A 17386-nucleotide genomic window follows, 5' to 3' on the forward strand; every position below is an offset into this window, starting at 1 on the left:
AAAGGGGGTGGGTGGCCAGCACCACGCCCAACAGTGGCGATGTTTACACACCGCACCAGGTACTCATTTAAGGCTGAGTCGACCTAGGGGAGGCCCAGGACCGGTTCAGATAATCGTCACTGGTGTTAGCCGTGAGCGGGAATCGAACCCGGGTCGGCAGGTTCATAGCGCAGCGCGCTAACCGCTACACTACCGCTCCCCCACACACCACTCCCCCCCACACACACACATCTACACGTACACTCAGACGCACTCAACAGTACACTCACAGTGGCTGTGTCCCGAGCACGGAAGCTGGGACCCTGGCCATGGGGGGGAAGGGGGCAGGGGGAGCAGGGTGGCGGGATATAAATACACTCATCAATACGTGCACACACACACTCATCTACACGTACACTCAGACGCACTCAACAGTACACATGCTTACAGTCATCCATTCACATTGAGCAGTACTTTCTATGTCTAGTTCAGGGTGCTGTGGGAGTGTGGGGTGTGCATGTGGGGAGTGTGCGCGGGCGTGTATTTTGCGTGTATCGGTTATTCCCGCTCACAGCCAACACCAGTGACGATTATTTGAACCAGTCCTGGGCCTCCCCTAGGTCGACTCAGCCTCAAAGGAGTATCTGGTGTGGTGTGTAAACATCGCCACGACGGAGACAAAGGCCGTCAGCGTGGTGCTGGCCACCCACCCTGTCGTACGCCGTGCCGGCCTTCGTGAGTGCTACACGCTAACAACACTTGCCCCAACAGTCTGTTGAGGCTATATGCGGGACTTTTGCCTGTGTTGTGCATGCAGACGGCTCACTCTGGGTGTCCACCCTCAGCATGGCGAAGGGCAGCAACTCCCCGCCGGAACCGGCGAGCCGGCGGCGCAGCGAGCGTGACACGTTCAGGCCGGACAGAGCCCCACCTCCCTCCCCCAGTCGCTCTGCGTGCAGAATCACGGCCGTGCTGGGGGTAGGGGGCATGGGGTGGAGGGGGGGGGCACGGGGTGGAGGGGGGGCATGAAAGGTTACATTGAATCCGCGATGACGAGCAGATGTATGTGTGTTGGAGGCGCCCTCCGAAAGCCAAGGAGGACGGAGGAGTGACAATGAACGGAGCGCCGGGCGGCTAAAACACAGAGAGTTGGCACATGAGGAGCACCTGGCAGTCATCTCGGTTAGTTAACCCATAACACCTGGGTCTGTCCCACGACCTCCTGCCAGCCTGGGACAAACGCCATGGGGATGTCACTGCAACTGAGTGTCGAATGGCGGTTGATGTTATTGTCTCTGTGTGCGTGCGTGCGTGAGCCGGTGTGAGAATGCGCCGGCACCTGTCATCGGCGAGGCTGCGCACGGCATGCACATGCACGAGCTGATCCTGCAGGCCCAGCAGCAGTGCCAGCTTGCGCTTCAGCAGCTGCATGTGCCGCTCCAGAAGCTGAGGAGCATCCACCTCCAGCACCAGCTCCACCAGCGCGTCCCGCAGGGGGTCTGCCCCGGGGCGACAGGCGCGGGGGGGGGGGGGGGGGGGGACACAGGCGGAGATGTGAGCAGGCAGGTAAGCAGGTAGGTACATAGCTAGACAGCCAGGCAGGTAGACTGCTAGTGAAGCAAGCATGTACATAACAGGTAGACAGATAGGCAGGTGGGCAGGTAGGCAGACGAGCAAACAGGCAGAAGTTCAGGCAGACAGGTACGCAAGTCAACGGACAGGTGGACGAGTTGGCAAACAGGCGGACAGGTCAGCAGACAGGCATGCAGGCAGGCAGGTCAGCTGGCAGAAAGACAGCTGGGCTTAGGATTAGTGAGTTGGCGAGGCCCACTCACCTTGCTGGACCTCCAAGTGTGCAGTGTCCGTGTGGGAGAGGCCACGCGCGTCCGTCACCGTGAGGTGGAACTGGTAGCTCCCCTCCACCACGTTACTCAGCAGCAGCACAGCCCGCGAGTCCGAGCCCTCCAGCACCTCCTGCCGGGTACCAGCACGCACGGTCACGGTACGGAGCCCTACCCGGACCCTTCCTGGGATCCTGCCCGGACCCTTCCATGAATCTACTAGGACACCACTGGGACCCTGCCCAGACCATAACCTGGGCTCTACTCAGGCCCTAGCCATGCTCTACCCAGATCCTACTGGTACCCTATTTGGCCCCAATGTGGACTCTTCCGTGACCCCTGACTCCATTGCAATGCATGCACGAGCGTCAGTACCATGGACAGCACCGTCGCGCTGGTGCTCGTATTAGTGCTGATGACTTTGCTGGCGTTATCGCTTGTGGTAGTGATGATGATGGTGCTGGTGGTAGTAATTATTTTGTTGATCATGATTGTGTTAATGATGGTGTTATCACTCGTGCTGATATTAGTGGCTGTGGTTGTATTAGTGATGGCGTAAGTGGTGGTGGTTGTATTCATGGGGAGCGGTCGCGCAGCGGATAGCGAGCTGCGTTACGAACCAAGCGACCTGAGTTCGATTCCCGCTCACGGCGAACACCAGTGAAAATTATCTGAACTGGTCCTGGGCCTCTCCTAGGACTGGGAAGACAAAGGCGGCCGGGGTGTGGTGCTGGCCACCCACCTCCTCGTGTGTCATGCCAGCCTTCATAGGTGCTAACTAACAGCACTTTCCCCAAACAGTCTGTTAAAGGCTATGCAGGGCATCTTCATCTTTGTTATCACCCATGCTGTTGTCCGTACTGGTGTTAGCTCTGGTGTTAGCGCTGATGTAAGCGCTAGCGCTAGTGTTAGCGCTGGTGTAAGCGCTGGTGTTAGCGCTGGTGTTAGCGCTGGTGTAAGCGCTGGTGTTAGCGCTGGTGTTAGCGCTGGTGTAAGCGCTGGCGTTAGCGCTGGTGTTAGCGCTGGTGTAAGCGCTGGTGTTAGCGCTGGTGTAAGCGCTGGTGTTAGCGCTGGTGTTAGCGCTGGTGCTAGCGCTGGTACTAGCGCTGGTACTAGTGCTGGTGTTAGTGCTGGTGTTAGCGCTGGTGTAAGCGCTGGTGCTAGCGCTGGTACTAGCGCTGGTGTAAGCGCTGGTGCTAGCGCTGGTACTAGCGCTGGTGTAAGCGCTGGTGCTAGCGCTGGTACTAGCGCTGGTGTAAGCGCTGGTGCTAGCGCTGGTGCCCGAGTCGGCGCTGGTGGCTGTGGCTCACCCCGGCAGCCGGGCTGGCCTCGTCGCGCTGCCAGCGGAAGCTGACGATGCCCTGGTCGTCGGACGAGAGCGAGCCGTTGAGCCTCACGACCCCCGCGGGCAGCGTCACCGTCACAGCGCCGCCCGCTCTCGACACCGGCCGCTCGTTCACCTCTAACGGGGGAGGGGGGGTGGAAGTGAGTGAGGGGGCGGCACAGGGGTCATGAGGGTCAGGGAGGGTTCGCAGGTTCCCCGAGGGTCGCGGCCCAGTAAACTCTTACACTAAACTCTTTTTTATTTTACCAGGTAAAGCCCACTGAGCTATATAGCTCTTTATCAGAAGCGACCTGGCCCATAATGGTAGCTCAACGAAGTGGTTTATCACGTGGAAATGTATAACAGCCAAATAATCTCAAAACATGTTGATTCTAAATGTAGAGGTAAAAACCAGAGAGAGAGAGACACGCAAATCCCAAATATACAGGTGTCTGGGTCGGGATCGAACCCACGCCCTCCTGTATATCAGGTGAGGTTGTTAACATCTCGCCACCGTGGCGTCCCTTGTGGAACGTTGGCCCAACAGTTCCACCCGCGTGCCAACGTGAATGTCTTCTGGGGAAGGCTTGCGATTTGGCCACTCGCGAAGGACAAACTGCGCTGCAAACAGACACCTTCCTGCCACACGCACGAACGCACGGAGGCAGATTCGACCGAACGTGCACGTGCGCAGCGACTCGTACGGAAAGCACGTTCGCCCCGATGACCCCGCGCCGCACCCGGGGGTCGAACTCACCCTGCCGGACCGTGACGCTCACCACGTCGCTCGCCACCAGCCCCTTGGCGTCGCGCACCGTCAGGCGGAAGCCGTAGACCCCGACGCCCAGCCCGGCGACGCGCAGCTCCGGCCTGTCCACGCCCGTCAGGCGGGGGCCGTCGGGCCCACTGGCGCGCACGCGCAGAGAAAGACAAAGGTCCCCCATGTATCCCGCCCACCCGACTCGGGCAAAGGCACACGCAACCACGGCGAACTTAACACGGAAAGGCTTTCGCGACCCGTATTATTCACGATAACGCGTAAATATGTCGTAAACCCACCTCCCCCCAACACAGCCGATAAGTAATGTTCGTCACGTTGTGAATAAAACACACGACTTCAGCACTACACCGGCTGTGTGTTGGAGAGAAAACCCATAAGATTTACAATTTCAGTTAATGACGTTCCGCTGGTGATTACAGCAACCCGATTCATCAGGCAAATGCCAGAATTGTCTGAGATTCCCCAATGACTGGCAGGTACACGACCTGTCCTCCCTACGCTGACAACTTTCTGCATTTTGGCCACTCGGCCAAAATGGCACCGGTGCCCGGCTACGTGCACTTTGAGGCCACGTGAAGTGTCGAAGGCTCGCTGGCAGGAGGCCACAGAACAGACCCAGGTGCCACGGGTTCACTGATTAAGATGCTTGGTAGATACACTGCCTGTGCTCCCCACTGTGCCAACTCCACTCGTTGTTGTGAGCATCGCTCCTCCGCCCTACTTTATTGCTGGAGGGTGACCGCCTCCAATTGCTCAGCAACGTCCTTCACGAACCTCACAGAGGCCTATCCACAGAACCCGATCTTGACACCGCTGCTACCAGAGTCATCGGCAAGTCCATTGACCGACTGAGATGACCGGAAGATGCACCACCTTTGCTCCCCACTGTGCCAACGCACGTGCGGGCGCACATGCGCACACGCGCACACGCGCACCCACACACACGCAGGGGCGGCCACTCACCTGGTTTTCTCCCACAGGTATCCCACGATGCCACGGTCGTCGTGGCTCCGCGAGCCGTCGAGCGTCGTGTCGGCCGACGGCGCAGTCAGCTCCTTGTCGGGCCCCGCGTCGGCCACGGGGGGCAGGTTCACCTCTGGTATCGCCACGGCAACCAGGGGGCAACAGGCGGCACAGCCGGGAGGTGGCGGGGGGGGGGGCAGACGGCGTTACACAGCCACCCACCTGTCCCCACCGCTCCCCTCTTCTACCACTGACCTATTGCGCCTTGCCACTCACTTGGCTTCTCTCCACAGCTCGCCCATCACCCACCTCTCCAGTTACCTCACCTCTGACCTGTCCCACCTCTCACCTGCCTCACCTGCCTTAACCCTCATCAGTTTCACCCCCCGCCTGTTCCACCAAACACCTGTCTCGCCCCTCGCCTGTCTCATCCCTCAACCGTCCTCACCCTTTGTCTGTCTGACCGCTCACCCGCCTCACCCCTCACCCGTCTCGCCCATCGCCCGCCTCGGTTCCCCCCCACCCGGCCGCTCACCTGGCTGCACGATGACGCTGACCTGCGCCGTGTCGTGCTGACCCGCCACGTCGGCCACCGTGAGCTGGAACACGTACTCGCCCTCCTGCAGCGCCGACAGGTGCAGGTACGGCGTGCGCACTCCCTGCCACGCCGCGTCGCCACGCCGTCACATTGACACCGTCATCGCACTTTCATGAACGTTACTTAGTTGTTGACATTTATTTACTTTTAGCGACTTGCTTACCTTAATGGAGGGTTTTTTTTGGTTAGATAGAGTAAATATGAGTCGTTAAACTCGCCACCACCTGATACAGCCAGTTAGTAAAGTTTGTCATGTAAACAAAACATGCCTATTAGTTACTAGTTCAGCACACCGGTGTGTTGGAGAGAAAACCTGCAACGTTTACAATTCCAGCATCGTGACGTTTCGCTGGTGATTACAACAACCAGCATCATCAGGCTGTTGTAACCTGCTGACCCGCCCCGACCGGACGTTTGTGAAAAAGAGCTTTACGGCTCATCGGATTTTTTTCTGCAGTCTAAATAAATATTCTGATAAAAAAAAATTAGATTCTGGTGGGGGTCAAACTCCACGTCGCACGTCTGAGCAGCGGCGAAGATGGCACGTGACTGGCGGAGCCTGCGGTGTCACCGACCGCTGCTCACCTGCATGTTCACCACCTTGATCTGGCTGCTGGGGCTGATGGCCCACTCGTACGTGGTGACGGCGTGGTCGTCGGCGCTCTGGTTGCCGTTCAGAGTCAGCTCGCTCTGCGGTAGGGTCAGCACCTGTGGGACACCGGGCACGGGCTGGGTGGGTCAGGGGTGGGGGGGGGCTCGCGTTTTATAACGGGGTCCCCACACGAGGTCACCGTCCGGTGTTGGGGGTCACCAGGATCGTGCCCGAGGTTTAAAGCTGTCGTCCTTCGCCTGGATTGTACCATTACCTGGATTGTACCATTACCTGGATTGTACCATTACCTGGATTGTTCAATTATCAGCATTGTATCATTACCTGGATTGTACCATTACCTGCATTGTTCAATTATCAGCATTGTATCATTACCTGGATTGTACCATTATCAGCATTGTATCATTACCTGGATTGTACCATTACCTAGGAGGGTATGTTCGACTGCTGTTACCTGGGTGGGCCCCGCGTCGGCCACTGGAGGTCGGTCAACAGGACGCGTCACCGTCACATTCGCCTCCGTGGAGTCACTCACTCCGTCCGTGTCAACCACAGTCAACCTGTCAAAGACAAAGATCCTCCGTATTAAGCCTTAACAGACTGTTGGCGCAAGTGCTGTTAGCTAGCACCTGTGAAGGCCAACACGGCACATGAGGGGGTGGGTGGCCAGTACCACGCCCGGCCGCCTTTGTAGCGCAGCGCGCTAACCGCTCCCCATATGCACATACGCTCATATACAACAACAACAACCCCTATTCGCCACTAAGTGGCTGTGGAGTCACCACGACGCTTGTGACAAGCTATGTGCACGTTGAGGCCACGTGAAGTGTCGAACGCCCGTTGGCACAAGGTCACGGGGCAGACCCAGGTGCCCTCGACATCAGGAGGAGTGGGGGACGATGCTAACCCCAGCTCCAAGCGATGATGAAATTCTCTCTTGCAACTTTCATTAGCTAGCTGAGACCAAGCCACTATGGGTTTGAATGGGGTCCTTGGTGTACACCCACCACTGGAGTGGAAGAATGGCAGGCGCATCTTACAGATGACAAGTCGATGGTCAGTGGGCAGATCAGCTCCACGGTAGGTCCTGGTGTCAAGGAAATGGGCCCGCATCCGCTGTTCCGTCACTATGTAGTCCAGCAGATGTTTTTGCTTGGACCCGGCATGCATCCATGATGTTGTGTGGATGCGCCGATGCCGGAACAGCGTGTTGGTAATTACAAGCCCATGAGCTGCACAAAAATCTAGCAGCTTCCTGCCGTTGTTATTGAGCTGATCCGGCCCATGCCTTCCAATCACTCAACTCGGGCATTGAAGTCACCCAAGAAGATAACTCTATCACTTTAGCTAGCACCTGTGACAGGAGGTCATAGAAGGCATCTGACTCATCGGCCTTGCCTGCATCCCTCCATGGATGTTCGTCTTCGGTGGGGGCATAAGTTACCACAACCACCACTCCTTGCCTCTGGTTGATGGGAAGGCGAGCCCAAAGTAGCCTGGGGCTTACAGCTTCCCACACCTCACTGCCACGCTCCCACGCCCCCTTCATTCTTTTGTTCAGAAGAAGAGACACTCCCTGTTGTTTGGAAATCTCCTGCCCCGAGTAGAGGACTGTCCACCCCTCATGGTGGCAGGAGCCAGAGCCGGTCCACCGGACTGCCTGAATACCACAGAGATCCAGGCGGTACCGATCCAGCTCCCGACAGAGGAGTGGCAGCCTCTCCTCTGCAGTGAGCGTTCGAACATTCCACGTGGCCACCCGTAGTAGTTTTTTGTTGTTTCTGGAGGAACCCCGAGGGTGAGGATTCAGTCTCCTGGCTCTGCCAAATATGGTTTAGCCAGGCGACATCATCAATGCCTGTCCCCCCGGGGCCTCTGGCACAAGCTTAATTAAATGTTTAATGTTTCAATCGTGGTTTGGTGGTGATTAATTGAAGGTGGAGGGGTTACCAGCCCCTCGCACCCATCCAGAACCCCCATTGGGCGGCTGTGGTGATTACAACCACAGCGTTGCCGTCCGGCACCAACGAGGAGGTAGGGGGTTGTTTTTGCCGGACTTATATACATACACTCATATATATACTGTATATAAGAAATACCTCTGCAGCCTTGAACAGACTGTTGGGGAAAGCACCGTTAGCAAGCAACTATGAAAGCCAGCATGGCACACGAGAGGGAGGTAGGGTCAGCACCGCACCCGGCCACCCGGCCGTCTTTGTCTCCCCTATACTGATGTTTTACTCACTTCACCAGGTACTCATTTATGGCTGAGTCGACCTAAGACCAACCCAGGAATGTTTCAGATATAAGTTGAAATTGTGTATGTGGTAATAAGCGTGTGTCGGTGTGTACGTGATGATGAGTGTGTGTCGGTGTGCACGTGATGATGAGTGTGTGTCGGTGTGTACGTGATGGTGAGTGTCGGTGTGTACGTGATGGTGAGTGTGTGTTGGTGTGTAAGAAATGGTGTGTGTCGGCGTGCACGTGATGGTGAGTGTCGGTGTGTACGTGATGGTGAGTGTGTGTTGGTGTGTAAGTAATGGTGTGTGTCGGCGTGTATGTGATGGTGAGTGTCGGTGTGTACGTGATGGTGAGTGTGTGCTGGTGAGGCTGTGAGGCCGGCTATGCGTTGTCGCGCTGTGCCAGGGCGTGGGTGCGGTCACGGTGAGCCACAACCGCACCCAGCCAAGCCGGTCTGTCGGCACCATCACTGGGTCGCCCCGGGCTGGATCAGGGCTAGCGGGGTCGGCATGGGGGGGGGGGGGGGGTGTCGGAGCGTGGAGCAGGGGGGAGGGGCGGGGTAGATGGGTGCCCATGCCCGGGGGCAGCTGGGACCGAATTCCTCACTCGGCACGTTCGCGAGCCACTCGGCACGCTGACAGAATCGCTCCTCCACGTGCTCGTGTCGACGTTGGAGGAGAGTGAGCCAGCGGAAGGCTTCAGGAGTCACGCAGTCAATTAATGAAACGCTGCTGGGGCGAGTGATCTAGGCGGGCAGTGGGGTCACTATGTGGTCCTCGGTTCGAGATGTCGCCTCACGTGGAGGTGCACAGACTCGCACAGAGACCCGCAGATGGAAGCCCGTGGTGGCGTTACCACGTGGTCCACGGTTAGAGATTGGTGACTGCAGTCGCCCCCAACCCCCTACCCCCCCCCCCAACTCTCGCCCATCGGTGCAGAGGAGATATCCGCGCAACATTCCGGTGACTCCCGGCCACTCTCGCAGGCGGAGGCTACCCCGGCGGTCTCTCGTGCCTCTCCACCGGTTTAACAAAATGTGCAAGTAGCGCGTGTGTTCCTGTGCGAGTGCGGCGGCGGGGGCGGCTGACCGAAAGGCGTAGGATCCGGGCACCAGGTTGTTGAGGCTCAGTACGGCAGTGTCCCCGGCACCCCCCGACTCCTGCGTGGGTCCCCGCACCTGCTCCCAGCGGTAGCTCGCAATGCCATCGTCGTCCTGGCTCTCTACGCACACCACCGTGGGGAGAAGCGCGTCGCGTCATTGCACTGGGGCCATTGGGACATTCACATTCAGGGCCCCTGGGACATTTACATTCGGGACCCCTCAGATATTTACATTCGGGGCCCCTGGGGCATTTTATGAAAAATAATTATTTGTTTTTGACAGAGCGTCCTTCCCGCCAGGGTGTTTCAGAGCACTTTACACAACGCGATACAACAAAGTAATCGATTGACATTGTGCGTGCATATGCGCGTCACCGGTGTACCACGGCAAAGTTCCAGGCGTACCGCCGTGTTTTTTTTATTATAGGAAAGGAAAGAACCTCCAGCGCAGTGGGAGGCTGTTAGGGTCGGAGTCACTCACGGCTGCCGTCGATGAAGGTGGAGGCTGCAGGTAGAGTGAGCTCCTGCGATCGGGGCAGAGCCACAGCCACGGGGGGCTGGTTCACGCGGGGGGCTACACGTGCGCACAAAGACAAAGGTCCCCCGTGTAGCCTTCAGAGGGTTGTGGGAGCAAGTGCTGTTCGCGAGCGGCACCCACGAAGGCCGGCACGGCACACGAGGGGGTGGGTGGCCGGCACCACGTGCACGCACACACACACACGCACACACGCACACACGCACACACACGCACACACGCACACACACGCACACGCACACACACGCACACACACGCACACACGCACACACGCGCACACACGCACACACACGCACACACACGCACACACGCACACACACGCACACACACGCACACACGCACACACACGCACACACGCACACACACGCACACACGCACACACGCACACACGCGCACACGCGCACACACGCACACACACACACACGCACACACGCACACACACGCACACACGCACACACGCACACACACGCACACACGCACACGCACACACGCACACACACGCACACACGCACACACACGCACACGCGCACACACACACACACACGCACACACACGCACACACGCGCACACACGCACACGCGCACACACGCGCACACGCGCACACACGCACACACACGCACACACGCACACACACGCACACACGCGCACACACGCACACACACGCACACGCGCACACACACGCACACACGCACACACACGCACACACGCACACACGCACACACACGCACACGCGCGCACACACGCACACACGCGCACACACGCGCACACACGCACACACGCACACACGCGCACACGCACACACACGCACACACACGCACACACGCACACACACGCACACACGCACACGCGCACACACACGCACACACGCACACACACGCACACACGCACACACGCACACACGCACACACACGCACACGCGCACACACATGCACACACGCACACACATGCACACACGCACACACGCACACACACGCACGCACACACACACACGCACACATGCACACACGCACACACATGCACACACGCACACACATGCACACACGCACACACACGCACACACATGCACACACGCACACACATGCACACACGCACACACACGCACACACGCACACACGCACACACACGCACACACACACACGCACACACGCACACACACGCACACACGCACACACACGCACACGCGCACACACACGCCCACACGCACACACACACACGCACACACACACACGCACACACACACACACGCACACACGCACACACGCACACACACGCACACACGCACACACACGCACACGCGCACACACACGCACACACGCACACACGCACACACGCACACACGCACACACACGCACACGCGCACACACGCACACACATGCACACACGCACACACATGCACGCACGCACACACATGCACGCACGCACACACACGCACACACATGCACACACACCCACACACACACATGCACACACATGCACGCACACACACACACGTGCACACACATGCACGCACACAAGAATGGTGGAGAGCGGTAGTGTAGAGGTTAGAGCGTTGCGCTACAAATCCGGCGACCAGAGTTCGATTCCTGCTCACAGCCAACATCCATGTCTGAACCGGCCCTGGACCTTCCCTAGGTCGACTCAGCCTGAAACGAGTACCTGGTGCGGTGTGTAAACATCAGCACTGGGGAAACAAAGGTAGCCAGGCCTGGTGTCGGCCACAGCACCCCGTCATAGTTTTGCCGTGGCGGCCTTCATTAGGCGCTTCATAACTGCACTTGCCCTGACAACCCGTTAAAGGCTATCCGGGGGAACCTTTGTCTGTGTGCGTGCGCGTCTCACCGGGGTTTATGGTCACGTTGCTGAACGCCTCTCCGAACTCGAGCGGTCCCGTCACCGTGATCCGGAACACGTACTTCCCGGCCGACAGCTGCGGACAGAGACACAGGCGGCACCGGGACTGTGACGCGACAACGACATCAGCAGCAGCAGCAGCAGCAGTTGTGACCACCATCATCATCATCGTCATCATCGTCAGCCAAGATAGATCCGCTGCTGGATGAAGGCGTCTCCAAGCAGCTGCCATCTCTCACGGCCTCGCGACGTAACGATCCAACGAGCGCCGGCCCACAAGCCGATTCCATCGCTCTGTCTCCACGGCGGAGCGTGTATGAACAGAAATAATAATGATGATGATGTCTTTGTAAATGTGATGGCCTTGTCGGGTGGTGGAGGGTTATGACACGAATTTTGGCTGAAAATTACCACGACTGCTACCGCCTGGCTGAACCCAAAAACGCGGTGGCTAGGAGATGCTAACGACCTCGCCTGGTATACAAGAGGTCGTGGTAACAATCCCGACCCTGACGCCTGCTGTATATTTGGAGTTTTCGTGTCTCTCTCCCCGTGGTTGCGTGGATTTTTTATCCGGGTCTTCCGGTTTTTCCCCTTCACATTTAGAATCAACATCGCCACAAGTATTTGGCCGCTATAAATGTCCACACAATGAGCCACTGCGTTGAACTACCATTTGTGGCCAGGTCACTTCTGAGAAAGAGCTACAAAGCAGCTCAGTGCGATCTTACCTGTTAAAATGAATTTTTTTTTTACTTTAAGGATAGTTTTAAAAAAAAAACATGGATGCACGTAGGGCTGCGTTTGTGCATCTCTGAGAGCTCTCGGTTGGAGGCCCGTGGGACAGAGTTGGCGGTTGCATGGCAAGTCGGGCGGCGAGTAATTGGGCTGTAATCACACACGCCGCACCATCAGCACATTCCTCCACACACACCGGCGGGCGGAGGACACGGTTATTGGGGTTGGGGGTTCAGGGGCGGGTGGGGAGGTGAGGGGGGGGGCCCACGGGCAGCTGGCGGTCCCCACGTGACGTGCACTCTACGCGACGACGCGTACTCTCTCTGCGTCACACGCAACCTCCACTGCAGCTACTCTACTCCGCGTATCCCCGCGTGTCCGCATCTCGCCCCCTCTTCACGCACAACTCCATCCAAGCCCGGGGGAGAGAGAGGACGGCGTTGTTGGGAGGTGGTGGGGGCAGTCTGGGAGCGGACACCTACCTGGAACACCTACCAGTGTGGAGGTTGGGGGGACCCACCTGGGAGAGACGGAGCGTGCTCGTGTGCTCCCCTTCGATGAGTCCACTGAGCTCTGCTGGGTGACTCATGAGAGTCCACACGAAGTCGTACGTGTAGCCTGCACCCACGCGGCGTGGGAGGAGGAGGCACGAGAGAGGAGAAGAGAGGGAACGAACAGCAGACATGGGCGACGGTGGGAGATATAAGGGCGCGATCTTTACCGGACCCACTGAACGTACAACGCCGTGATGGCTCTTACACACACACACGAATAAAGATCCCCCTGTTGGGGCAAGGGCTGTTAGGGAGTCTATAGGAAGGCCGGCACTGCACACGAGCGGGGAGGGTAGGTGGCCAGCAGCACGCCCGGTCGTCTTTGTCTCTCTCAGTGGCGATGTTTCCACACCGCACCGGGTACTCATTCCAGGCTGAGTCGACCTAGGGGAGGCCCAGAAGCAGTTCTTGGCCAGTGTGATTGATCGCGATTGGAAATTAAACTTGGGTCGCTGCGTCCGAAGCACAGTGTGCAGCGCTGACCACAACATACACTCCCACACATACACAGCAACACACGCATATAAGACGCACAACGCTTATGGACACGTATATGAAGTATTTGGTGATGCTGCTGTTTCGTTGGCAGTGGTGCACGGGGGCTAATGAAAAAAACTCTCTGCAGATTTGTCAACAGTAACCCTTGAGGTGTGGGCTTGGGAAAAAATAGATAAATAAATAATAGGTGAAGCCTCTGGCGATGGCCCATTCTTCATAGCACATAGGTCACAGACGCACACAGATACAGACACATACACTCACGCACACACAACACTCACACACACGACACTCACACCACACACACAACACTCACATGCACAACACTCATACACAACACGTACACACTTACACCACACTCACAACACCACACACACAACACTCACACACGATACTCACACCACACTCACAACACTCACATACATAACACTCAAACACACAACACTTACACACTCACACCACACTCACACAACACTCACACACACAACACTCACACACTTACACCACACACACAACACTCACACACGAGACTCTCACCACACTCACAACACTCACACAACACTCATACACACAACACGTACACACACTATGCACACCACACAGACAACACTCACGCACACACAACAGCAATCGTACTTGATACAGCAATCGTGCTGTGACTGTTCCACCTGAAGACGGAAGCTTGTGTTGCCTCCGAAACGTCGTGATTTATTTTTTTATTTTATTTCTATTATTACTTTTATTATTATTATTTTTTACCTACGTGACGTTACCGAAAAAACCTAAGAGTATGAATCCTTGCAGTCACGAAAGCTTCAAATCTATAATAAACAAGAAACATTGGTCTGACGTTGGGTCCAACGGTTCCAAACACATGCCAATGTTGGCGCAATACTGGAATGTTTCATGGATATCTGCATCTTTGAAGGGGGGTTCGCTGCAGTGTGTGGATGATAGCCAGGCACGTAGCGGGTGGGGGGGGGGGCTAATCCCACGTGTGTGATTAGGTACATGGACATAATCTGCCAACTCGGCACTTCCGGGTTTGGCACCTCATTGAGAATGCCCGCAGTAGTGCGTGTCGAAAAAGAGACCCAGGGGACCGCACAGGTCGACGGTACCCCACGTGACCCGGGGTCACACCAAGTTGACCCCGAGTTGACCCCGAGTCCGGCCCTGATGTCCCCTCCATTCTACGCAATTTGCGAGCCTCTCGCTTGAGCGGGACAGCTCTGTCACATAAACTCTTCCGGGTCAAAGGTTCAAGACCGTGTTTCTGTTGAATGTGTTTTTTTCTTCTCTAAATTATATGCTGAATTTTGAAATCACATTTCTGCTTCCTACCACGTTATTTAGTGATGTATTTTCTCTCTGCCTGACTCCCTACATAAACATTTCAGAAACACTATGGCTGGTTTAGTTCGGTTTGTTCACGTACGATTGCGCACCCTGGGTAGGAACATTCCAAATCTCTATCTTTGAGGGCAAGGGGTGATGCGGGAGAGGGCAGTGTTTGAGGTGGTGGGGGTAGGGCTTTGCTACAGAAGAGTGAAAACACCAAAAAACTAAAATATAACAGCGAATCCATTCAAAGAAGGAACATTCATCACAATAACAGCATCATGCGCAGGCCAGTTTAAACTCCCGGAAACAGCCGTGAAAACACCAAACGTCAATATGCAAATTGCAAGGTGGCTGACAGATAAGTCGAGCAACCAGCGGGAGACAAACGCCGGCCCAGAAAACTCCACCAAGCTCACGGGCCCCAACTTCCGTTGACGACAGAGAAAAGAATGTGGCAACTCGGAGCGGCGACAATTCGCGGTCGCGCTCGGTGACGCGACTCGTGGCGGAGACGGCGGCACAGCGTGCGACGACGGCAGCAGCACCGCGCACGCCGCTCCCCGGTGGTGCACTTGGCCCAGACACCCGCACCGACGCGGCAAAGCGTGCGAGATGCCGCTGCGCCGCTCGCCACAAAGGCAGAGACGGTGCCCCGTGTAGCCTGTGACGGACTGGCTACCGGGGCAAACGCCGCCAGCCAGCGACGCCTACGGCGGTGGGCGCGGTGCACGAGGCGGGTGGGTGGCCGGCCTTTTCCTCCCCGGTGCCGACGTTTACGCACCGGGTAATATTTCAAGGCTAAGTCGACCTAGGGGAGGCCCAGGATCGAGCGCCACCCCACCGCTCACAAACACAGATACAATTACGCAACAGCCGTCAATCGCCACTAAGTGGCAGTGAAGTGACCGCCACGGTTGTGCCAGGCTAGGTGCACCTTGAGGCCGTCACGTGAAGTGTGGAAGGCTCACGGGACAGACCCAGGCGCTATGGGCTGACTGGCTGAGATGATTGGCAGATGCACCACCTGCGCGCCCCCTCTGTGCCAACTCGCTGTATTTTAGCCGCAGGGTGGGAAAACAAACCAACACACACACGTTGACACACATTCAGTACACACTCCCCCCCCCACACCACGCACCTGGAGGAGGAGGAGGTGAGGCCGTCACGTTGATCCAGATGTCGTTTATTGGCAGCGTCACCTCCACGAGGCTGGGCAGCTCCAGTGCCAGGCGCTTCACTGCGTGTCACAGAGACAACGATCCCCCGCGTAGCCTTCAATTTATTCATCTTCTTGGTTCTTTCGGTAAAGTCACGTAGAAGGGAAATAATAAAATAATAAAAATAAAACATAATAAAATAATTTTCACGACGTTTCGGCCACAACGCAAGCAGCCGTCCTCAGGTGAAGAACAGGTCTGTTGGGAAGACAGCGTCTGAATGAAACACCCCAAGCTTGGAGCGTATATTTAAGCTGGGTTGGAGGGAGAAGAGCGCCTTGACAAAATAATTTGCATATCAAGAGGAATTTAGCATATTTATGGGAAATGCAGATTGTTGGGGAAAGGGCCGTTGGCGTGCGCCTACGAAGGCCGGCACTGGCACACGAGACGGTGGCCGGTGACCAGCACAACAGCCCAGTGCCGATGTTTACACACGGCACCGGCTACTCATTTGAGGTCGAGTCGACCTTGGGGAGGCCCAAGACCGGTTCAAATATTGAAACTGTTATTGGTCGTGTGCGGAAATCGAACTCGGGTGACCGGGTTTGTTGTGCTCACCACTGAGCTATCTCTGTGACTCACACAGACACGCGTGCACACATACATACACACACATACACACGCACACAAGGAAATGCTGCGATGCTAATTCTTCAATTGTATTCATTTTTTGCACATAGCAATGCCAGGCATTAAGTAACAATAAAACCGAAAGAACCAAAAAGTATGGATTCCTGCAGTCACGAAAGCTTAAAATCAAGATTGAAAGTAACAATAACTGACTATATGCTTGTTTGTTTGCATTAATCAGCCTAAAGCTATATTTTTGTTCCTGTCACATAACAAACATTTAGAAATTTATTCGGAGTGAATTTTTAAACAATGTCGCGAACCAACTTTTGTGAATGGAAATACATTTTTATTCCAAATTGGTTGTTTGCACGGATTTTGATTCTTCCTGTAATGCAGTTATTTTTTTGCTCCGATTTCAGTTAGCTTCATTGTTGGATATTACTTTTGTACATTTTTTTGTATTGTTATTGGAACTTGCTGACACACCCCAACTAGAAATCTGCGAAACGAGTTTCATAGCTCATCGGATTCCTCCAGGATAAATGAAGATTTCTGATTCATAATTTTAGTGACCCTGGCCCACTCACTCACTCACGTGAAGAAGGTAACTGACATTCCATCCTGGTCTCTTTAGT

The 17386-nt window shown here is 56.1% G+C and overlaps 1 protein-coding gene across 5 annotated transcripts in view; it reads right to left on the reverse strand.

The window, feature by feature from the left end:
* The window catches only part of LOC133344096 (dyslexia-associated protein KIAA0319-like protein), a 35365-nt gene that overhangs the window by 4544 nt on the left and 13435 nt on the right, over nt 1-17386 (reverse strand). For all 5 annotated transcript variants that reach the window (XM_061554053.1, XM_061554054.1, XM_061554056.1 and 2 more), the window contains 14 exons: nt 16097-16195; nt 13083-13180; nt 11813-11900; nt 9920-10012; nt 9426-9558; nt 6551-6656; nt 6072-6194; nt 5424-5547; nt 4889-5021; nt 3902-4050; nt 3131-3282; nt 1815-1953; nt 1319-1478; nt 806-951 (listed from right to left, as the gene is read on the reverse strand). In XM_061554053.1, coding sequence (XP_061410037.1) covers nt 806-951; nt 1319-1478; nt 1815-1953; nt 3131-3282; nt 3902-4050; nt 4889-5021; nt 5424-5547; nt 6072-6194; nt 6551-6656; nt 9426-9558; nt 9920-10012; nt 11813-11900; nt 13083-13180; nt 16097-16195 — 1743 coding nt within the window. The remainder of the gene's footprint in view (nt 1-805; nt 952-1318; nt 1479-1814; nt 1954-3130; nt 3283-3901; nt 4051-4888; nt 5022-5423; nt 5548-6071; nt 6195-6550; nt 6657-9425; nt 9559-9919; nt 10013-11812; nt 11901-13082; nt 13181-16096; nt 16196-17386) is intronic.

The sequence above is a fragment of the Lethenteron reissneri genome, chromosome 19, assembly GCF_015708825.2.
Source record: "Lethenteron reissneri isolate LAM-NWPU_2019-01 chromosome 19, ASM1570882v1, whole genome shotgun sequence".
In the NCBI taxonomy this organism is placed as follows: domain Eukaryota; kingdom Metazoa; phylum Chordata; class Hyperoartia; order Petromyzontiformes; family Petromyzontidae; genus Lethenteron; species Lethenteron reissneri.